This window comes from Octopus bimaculoides, chromosome 18, assembly GCF_001194135.2.
Source record: "Octopus bimaculoides isolate UCB-OBI-ISO-001 chromosome 18, ASM119413v2, whole genome shotgun sequence".
Taxonomy (NCBI): domain Eukaryota; kingdom Metazoa; phylum Mollusca; class Cephalopoda; order Octopoda; family Octopodidae; genus Octopus; species Octopus bimaculoides.
In genome coordinates this window covers 17,660,675-17,670,252 of record NC_068998.1, presented here as the reverse complement: position 1 = coordinate 17,670,252, position 9,578 = coordinate 17,660,675, and the positions used below count along the sequence as shown (strand labels likewise).

Below are 9,578 nucleotides of genomic sequence, written 5' to 3'. Positions count from 1 at the left end.
AACAATAAGTTATGGGACTCTGTAAAAAAGCTCCAGCTTTGTGAAGGGTGGGTTTTACAACAGGATAACGACTCTAAGCACACGGCGAGAGCCCCAATGTGCATTCCAGATTTGAAGAAAATTTGTCAAGAAGAATGGGAAAAAATTCCTAAAGAAACATGCGAGTCATTGATTAAGAACTACAAGAAGAGATTGGTTGAAGTGGAACTGAATAATGGTTATGCTACGAAGTATTAAATCAGAATTATCAGATATTTATGTTCTGTACAAATACTTTTTTTCACCCCTAAATATTTATAATTGTATATAAATTCATTAGTTACTATAATTTATTAGTTTCTTTTGCATATTCTTAGTTTATGCATGTGTATGCAAATATAGTATTGATATATCCCGTTTATGTTCATTAGAAATTAAATAAATAAAGAATTTTGACCTGTACGAATATTTGTTTCCCCCCACTGTATATTTCCATTGTATGATTCCTCTTCAGCCAAACCTCCATTGACATCAAGTTCCACTTGAAATTCACTTAGAAAGAGGAGCGTGTATCAAGATGGTGTTTAACCTCTAGTAAATTTGCTTAAGTGTGAGCAGGAGAGGCAAGTAGGGCTGACTGAATTAGCCTGTAGGCTGACGTATTGTAGCGGTAATTAAAGATATCTGTGATACTCTATGTGGAGCCACTTTCATCGGGAAACAGAATCAAGGCTTGTATTATAGAATTCAGCAACACCATAACTGCCAACATAAATCCCGCAATACATATTTTCAACGAAACATTTTTATATGTGTCGCTTCCAAATGACATATCCGACAATGTGAAAAAAAAAAGAACAAAAAAAGGAGAAAGAAATGTATCCCTAGTTATTCGACGGAAATAGCCAATCTTGTTAAAATTATGGACAAGGTAAAAAAGCAATAGACATAAAACTGAATATCAAATATCTAAACAATGACATAACAAAAACAAAATGAATAAAAAAATAAAAACTATGTAATCCACAGAGCAAACAGTAAAACATTATGTAGGATAGGAATCATCATCATCATCATCATCATCATCATCATTACTGTCGTCATGTCATTGTCATGTCATCGTCATTGTCGTCGCCGTCATCCTTGTCGTCGTCATAGTCATCATCGTCATTATCATCAAGAGGAAGAAGAACAACAACTGCATCATATTTCACGTCACAATAAGAACTTAACACAACCGTACACAATAAAAAAAAACAAAAAAAAACAATGTCCTCCATCAGACATATCTCAAAAATCAGCCATCAAAAGTCTTGTCAAGAAGTAACACAAAACGAAAATTACACACTTAGATCATTGTTCTTTCTTTTCTCTCTTTCTTTCGTCAAATACCAACAAGCCATAGGGAAATCTAAAAAACTGAGAAGTCTCAGGGAAAAATTACAAACATAAACTTAAAACTGCAATTATGAATGTTTACAAGTACTCGTTCTAAGTCTTGAATAAAATATTTTTTAAATCTAGAAACCTAACAAAAAATGAAAATAGAGTGATATAATTCGCGGATGTTTAACTCTTACGCTCACCCTCGAAATCGTAGGAAGTATCACCACCTGACATTACTAACCCCACTCACAACGTGAATTTAGATCACTGCACTCAATAACCGTGCTACTCACAAGCCTAAAACAGACGACACAACGATAGCTTCAACAACAAATCACCTCTCTCACGCATCATTTTAACTTCCAAAGCTTACTACACCAAATCCTCACTATCCACTAATGCACAAATACGTGACATCTACCAAAAAAGTAGAAAACACCGGTTAATGAACTATATTCAAGGCCGCTAAGACAAACCCATTTCTGAAACTTTCAATTTCGCGAAAGACATGCTACAAGTATCCGAACCTCATCCCCGCTTTTATCATCCTATACCTACTTGACACTGATACTTTATCGAAGCATACATACAATCTTGTACGTAGATGACATTACACTCCCCAATTATTCTCTTGACAAGTTGCAAAACTAAGTGCTTGCCTAGATCCGATTAAAAACATGGCTGAAAAATAAGATACTTAAAGTCGCACCTTACAAATTCATTGTGTCTCTTCTTCTTATGAGCCATACCCGAAAACATATTGGACAACCATTGCAGTAAATTGCATATAGTTCAAACAGATGACAAAACTGTTTGGAGCTATAAACACCAATTCCACAACACAGCACACATAAATGACAGTTAAAGAAGTGAAGTGCATGCACAAGCATAAAGAAACCATAGGCACCACGTTTACTAGCAAAATGAAACAACGTATTGCACAAACAATACTTTGGATCCATCATGTATTATGCTAGTCATGCCTGGAAAGGCAATCTCTCCTTTAAAAAAATTGAAAAATGCAATTAAGTCCAATGAAAATTCGGTGGAATTTGAACACAGAACGTAATGAATAAGAAGAAATTCTGCGAAACATATTTGTCTGATGCGCCATCGGTTCTGTTAGCTCGCCGCGTTAGAAGATACAATTAAAAGAAGCTGAAGTGATATGGCGAGCATTGTCACTCATAAAATGAAACAAGACTGGCGAATTGTTTCCATTAAGACCTCTGTAAAATGTAAGCGATTAACAGATCAGGCATAATGAGTTGGAATACTGGATGGAATAGCGGCTAGACTTTATGTATAGCAGTGAAAATCAGTTTCTTTGCAGTTGTTAATAAAAAGTTAAAGAATAGTAAGAAAGAAGTAATGAAGAATCTGCAGTTTCCTCAATTGAAATCCAGCTTTGGGATTATAGTTATAATTATTGGGACACTTGGATACGTAAGTAAATGTCACAGCATCGGTCTCGAGAAGCTGGGCTTCACGAAAGAACGTGGCAAATCAGGAAATTACAACTACAAACCATCAAAAACTAGCAGCGGAGCAAGGGGCAACCGAGAGGGACGTTCTATCTCTGGTGGCACTTTTGGGTCAACTTTACAGCTTGAATAGGGGCTGGAGAGTGGGAAAGGGCCAGCGAACTTAATGGCTGACTTTGGGTAGCACACTCTTGATACGCCACTGTAAAAACATTTGTAAAAGATTTTTGAATTGCAGCATATAATAAGTATACATATAAACGTGTAGACATGCATGCACATGTGTACCCATATATCTCAAAACATTCAGATCCACACATGCAGTGATCTCCGTGCATATGCATGTTTATGCAGACATATATTCATGTAACAGGCAAGCATACATACATGCATACGTATACACACACATGCATACATACATACAATGCCATTCAGAAAAAAGACTGTCGTGGAATAAACATAGAGAATCCCTCTGTTATTGAATAGTACACAAATATCAGTACACGAAACATTCCCAATAAAACATACGTTACGAGTAAGCATAACAGGCTGTATATTCTTGTTTGGGACAGACAAGAAAAAGTATGTGCCATCATAGGGGTCAACTGTCCTGCTGATGTGAATATCTCTTTGAAAATCAAAGAGAAAGAAGATAACTATGAACAACTGCTTTCAAACCTCCATCTTCTATATCTGGATTACTAATTTACATTTATACAAATAATAATAGGTGCATTTGGTTTTGTAAGTAAATGCCTTACAGTCAGTCTGGATAAGCTTGAGTTTTCATGAAAAGAAATCAATCGACTAATTTGCACATTACATATACAATATGTGAGCAGAACAGTGATACTATACAAGATGTTTGTCAGGTTTAAAATGTGACTGTGTTTTCGTTAACTACATTCCAAAGATGGAGCTTTGTATCGTTGTTAGAAATCAGCTCCTTCTTTAGAGGAAGAGTTTAAATGGTTAAAAACAGATGATACATACATACATACACACATACATACATACATACATACATACATATGGAACAAGAAATATCAACCAAATACCTGATGTGCAAAAGGGATAGAGATTCAGGAAAAGCAACAAAATGTGACAACCGATGCAGAGTTTGTGGAGTTAACACCGAAGATATTACCCACGCCATAAGTAGTTATCCGAAAATGTCATCATGGTATTATATACTGATGAGACATGATGTTGTAGCTAGGATACTCTATAATGAAATCCGTCGGAAGGATAACCCCGAGGACAAAGAAATGAGAACCCACAGTATGGTAGAAGCCATAGCCACTCGTAATAAAAAAGAAGTGGAATGTCCTAGTGAAAACCTCAATAAAATGTAAGCACAACAGACCTGATATAATGATTTAGAAATCGAAAAGAGAAACTATGTACAGTTGTAGAAATTAGCTGCCCAGCGGATGTTAACATAAAACTGAAGATCAGTGATAAAGAGAATATCTACGCTGGACTATTGAGAAATCTGCAATTACTCTGTCCAGATTACAAGTTCAGATTTATACCTGTAATTAATGGGCACTGGGATATGTGACACACTGACTAAATACCAATCTTGAGAAACTAGGCTTCTCAAAACCAGAAAGGAGAAAGCTGATTCGAAGACTACAGATCCAGTCCATCACTGGAACTGTAAAAATCTGTAAAACTTTCCAGACGTTTATCATTTAAATATATATGAGCATGTCTAGGCATACAACTATATGCATGAGAATACAGACATAAAACAAAACATACAAATCTGCACATACACATACATAGAAACAAAAATACCCCGTTGTTCACATTGAAATTCTAAAGAAGGAGCCTTAGATCTAGGTTAAAAACCGGCTCTTTCTCTATTGGCAATAAATCTTGAAATAAAATTGAACAACGGCATACACACGTAGACACACGTAGAATATTTAAGTAAAAAGAACCTTTTCTCAGGAAGACGTTAAATAATTTTGGTCTAAGATCCAGAATGAAAGGAAAGATTATAATCAAAAATACAACATGGCCAAGTATAATCAGGCAAGAAGCCTGTACCAGTATCAACAGTAAAAGTTATGGAATCGACGCCGAAGCTTTCATCAAAGCTTGGAAAAGCTGCACGGTGGTGGTGGTGGTGGTGGTGGTGGTGGTGGAGGGGGTGACACCTGGAAGAGACCTAGTATTTGGATGTGGTACAAGATGTTGACATTCTCAATAATATCAAATAAAATCTTACCAACCTGATTATGAGTGTACATTCTACCGGTGGTTGGTCCTTCTCTATTCGCAAACCCTTCCAAAAGGTTTCTGAAGCTGTTATTACCACTGCGTGTGTCGTACGGTAAAGTGTCATAGTTTTTAACGGCCTTCAAGAACTCTACATCCCTCAAAGGAGGAAGTGAGCGATATTCAGGGTTGTTGCCTGGGCGTCGAATAATCTTCCCACTCGGTGTTGACACGTTGCAGCCTGCACAGCCGCCCAGAGTCGGTACGCAATATACGGAGAACTCCGAAAACAAAGACAAAGTATCAAGTGTTCCGTTTTTGTTATCAGGTGTATGACCCATAAAATCGTTGGTACACACATCACAATTTCTACCTGATTCAGTCCAGTTCCAATAGGGGAAAGAAAACGATGGATTTTTCAGGGCTCTTGCTATTTCCATTTCCCAAAGTAAGAGATATGCTCGGTGCCACGAACTGAACACCGGTCCTCCGTGAGCAAAATCGGGCACGAAGGCTGCCGTTTGACACTTTTCTATAGGCTTCACAAGTGTCCTCCTAGCCACATAGTAATGGAAATAAGCTAAATAATTGTACACCGATACATTTACAAATGTTGGGTTCACTGCAGGATCCACTGAAGCAGTAGTATCCAAAACTGCATAATCACTGTCTGTCTCACTCAGCAGTAAAATACCACGAAGAAGCTCGTCTTTCTCTTCTTTAGTTAATTTCCTGTAATCTTTGCGAATGCGACGAAGTTTTTTGGTGCAATTAAGTCCTGTAAATCCATAATCACAGTGCTGACACATAAAACCATCATAGTTACCACGACAGTCACATGCTTGTTTAAAGAAACGTGTGGGCCAGTTAAAACGATCGTCCATCTTGTTTTCAGGTGGGACCAGATCAACCTCGTTGGTAAAATCTATTGGCCGGCACAATCCCCGTAATGGACCGCCACATGGAAGTGTATCACCTGAAATTAGAAGTTTGAAAAGAGATAGGTTTCATACTACTTTAATACTGAAGTCTATTGCAAAATTACAATTCAATGGTGATATAATTTTATTCATTAGAAGTAAAGATAGCAAATAATTTAATTTATCAATGAATGGATGACAATAATAATAATGCTCGTTTCTAATATAGGCACAAAACCCTAAAAGTTGGGGAGGAATTTGTCGATTCTATTGACCTCAATACTCGGCAGGTATTTTATTGAGTTGTTGAGATTTGAACACGGAACGTAAAGAGACAGAACAAACACCACAAAGCATTTTGTCCGACGCTTTTCCAATTCTGCCAACTTACTACTCGTCTAATAATAATCCTTTCTACTATAGACACAGGTGCTGAAACTTCTGGCGGGACGGGCTAGGGGAATACATCGGCCCCAGTGCTCAACTGGTACTTAATTTATCGATCTCGAAAAGATAAAAGGCAAAATCGACCTTGGCGGTAATTCATTTGTTTGCTGGTAGGTTGAGGGACGACAGGTATATTACATAGACAAGGTAAAAAATTGTGTGTGTGTATGTGTGTGTGTGTGTGTGTGTGTGTGTGTGTGTGTGTGTGTGTGTGTTAGGGTTACACAGAAATGAGATAAAGATAGTGTACAGCATACAAATATGTGACGCAGTCGGTCCTCAGAGGGGAGGATCATGTCTTAGGGCCAATCATAACATTCCACCTGTCCATAAACATCCTGACCACCATGAGCAAATATTATCTAATAAAGAAGGCATGCTTTTACAGACCAACAATTCCATAAACTGGATGCTCCGTTTAAAAAATTAAAAATGAAGCTGTACCAATCGCGGTATAGGAACAGGAATGTCGCGGTATAGGAACAGCAATGTCATCACCACTTAAACTACAAGAAATATTCACAATTCCTACAATATAGATGGCAGATGTCACCTATGTGATGTATTTTTCCTAACGATATACCACATTGTATCACAATGTTCACTAGCTTCGACAAAATATAAAAGTTACCCTACCAATGTCTAGCTATCCTTTTCAACGGTTTTAAGGAAAAGGTCTGTTGTACACATATGAATTGCATCCTGTCTCAGAAAATAACAAAGTGAAAATACTATGGCAGTTTAGCAGACAGACCATTAGCCGTTTTGCGGTCTTTTTGTATGCTACTAAAATAGTAGAAAATGAGAGTACAACATTTTCGATGCCAGGTACCTATATTTTAGTCTTCGCTTTACCCGGAACTGTAGCTTCGTCAAGGCATGAGTTGTACCTTGCAAGCGGCGGCCACTCCTTCTCACCACCTAGAAGTCTCTGTAGATGTCACAGCTTCAGTGCATACATACACCTTATCAACCGCATTATACTGAGCCCTCTGTGCAGTAGGTGCTGAGAGAAGACGAACCTTCTGATCAATGGAATGCATTACTTCCAACAAAGAGCGAAAGAGTAGATGAAAAGGTCAAATGAAAGCTGATGCATGGCACGATGGTTAGGGGATAATAAAAAAGGCAGGCGATGTATGTTAGCCTTCTCTGCCTTACCATTCAAAGTAATATATTTTTTTGGCGCCTGAAATTTTGTCTCCACTATATTATCCTAATCTAGCTTCACATCTCACCCTTATTCTATTCTTTCTTTCTTCCTTTATTTTTTTTTCTTAAGCTTTATCACTTGTTATCTATTTAAAGAAATAATTTAGTGTAACTTTGTCTGTTGATGGTTTTTATGACCCTTACGTGTAAGATATCTGTCTATAAGTCGATATATTTTCACTATTTTATTTGTTGCCAAAATGAGATGGTCAACACAAATTCCACATTCTGGTATTTTTTCCAAACCAAATTTTTGATTTTTAATTTTTAATTCACTTGAAGAAAACGTTTTATTTTCCATGATGTAACCGGTTTATTGTCGTAGCCAAGTCTGATGTCTCGGAGGTGCTTCGCGAACTGGTCAGCTAAGCGTCCCATTTGACCAATGTACAGGGAAGGACAGAGAGAGCAGGTGATGCAGTCGGTTACGTTATAGGGACGGTGATTGGTGCCTGAGGTAGGGGCAGGTGCAACAGCGTGGCTGGGAGCAGGGTAAGGAGCCAGACAAGCTTATATATATATATATATATATATATATATATATATTGTTTTATTGTTTTATTCTTTTATTTGATCCAGTCATTTGACTGCGGCCATGCTGGAGCACCGCCTTTTAGTCGGAGAAATCAACCCTAGGGCTTATTTTTTGTAAGCCTGGTACTTATTCTATCGGTCTCTTTTGCCGAACCGCTAAGTTACTGGGACGTAAATACACTAATATCGGTTGTCAAGCGATGGTGTTAAGTTATTGGATATACCAATTTACATATTAAGCACATTCCTGGAGCGTGGTACTGACTTATAAAAACATTTAGCATACTTTATAGTGCATTATGTTTGCATAACGAAGTACCACGTACCTATAAATCATTAATGTCTAAATACAAGTTCCAAGAATGCGTTTAATATGTAAATTGGTTTATCCAATAATTTAACACCGCTCTATGTGGTGGCTATATAAGCAATGTGTTCAGAGGCGAGAATGGGTTAGATGGGTGCTAATGGAAGGGCAGCAACTCCTGAAATATGGACGTCTCGAAACGAAACGTTGTAGCAAAAGTCAGCGCTGGCTATAATTTCTATGGAATATCTGTTGAAACAACCTTAACAAAATAATGTAAGAAGCACTGCTTATAAAAAACGTTTAGTATACTTTAGAGGCAGAGCGATCTGGAACACGATAACAAAAAAGAAAATACCTACAAACGAGAACGACCACCAAGTTAAAACACAACCGGTCAGATATCGTTGTGTGGGACCAGAAAGAAAGGATATGTCCTGTTGTGGAAATCAGCTGTCCTCTGAATACGAATGTGGTGAGAAAAATACAAGAGAAAGGGGACATCTATAGACATTTGATAAGGACTTTGCAAATCCAGTATCCAAGATACTCTTCCAAACCTATCAATATTGGAACAACAGGATACATACCAACCTGTCTGGCGCAAAGTATGGCTGACCTTGAGATATTTGGAAGAGAATGCAAATCCTTAATTCATATGCTACAAATGATCTCGATATCTAGGACTGTAAAAACCTGTAAGACTTTATGATTTAAAAGATGATGGTTAAAAGAAGATACTTTCCTTCACAACCTTGCTACCAAACAGGTGGCCGGTCAAAATTTCCTCTAAAATTAAAGAGAAAGAGCACACACACACACACACACACACACACACACACACAAATGTTCATATTTGATTGTTGAATAACGTTCTTGACTATCATTAAGCTGTTTTATTTGTTTTTTACTTCTTTCACTCATTGGGCTGCGGGTATATAGGGGCACCGTTTTGAAGGGTTTTAGTCGTGCAAATCGTACTTATTTCTTTAAAGTTTAGTTGGTATTCTATCTTTTTTTGCCGAACTACTAAACTACGAGTACGTAAACAAATCAACAGCAATTGTCAAACGATGTTGG

General features: G+C 37.4%; 1 protein-coding gene across 1 annotated transcript in view; it reads right to left on the bottom strand.

Moving 5' to 3' along the window:
* LOC106875468 (tyrosinase) overlaps positions 1 to 9,578 on the bottom strand; it is a 41,855-nt gene that overhangs the window by 18,665 nt on the left and 13,612 nt on the right. The window contains exon 2 of the mRNA XM_014923624.2: positions 5,093 to 6,054. Within this exon, the coding sequence (XP_014779110.1) occupies positions 5,093 to 6,054 (962 nt within the window). The remainder of the gene's footprint in view (positions 1 to 5,092; positions 6,055 to 9,578) is intronic.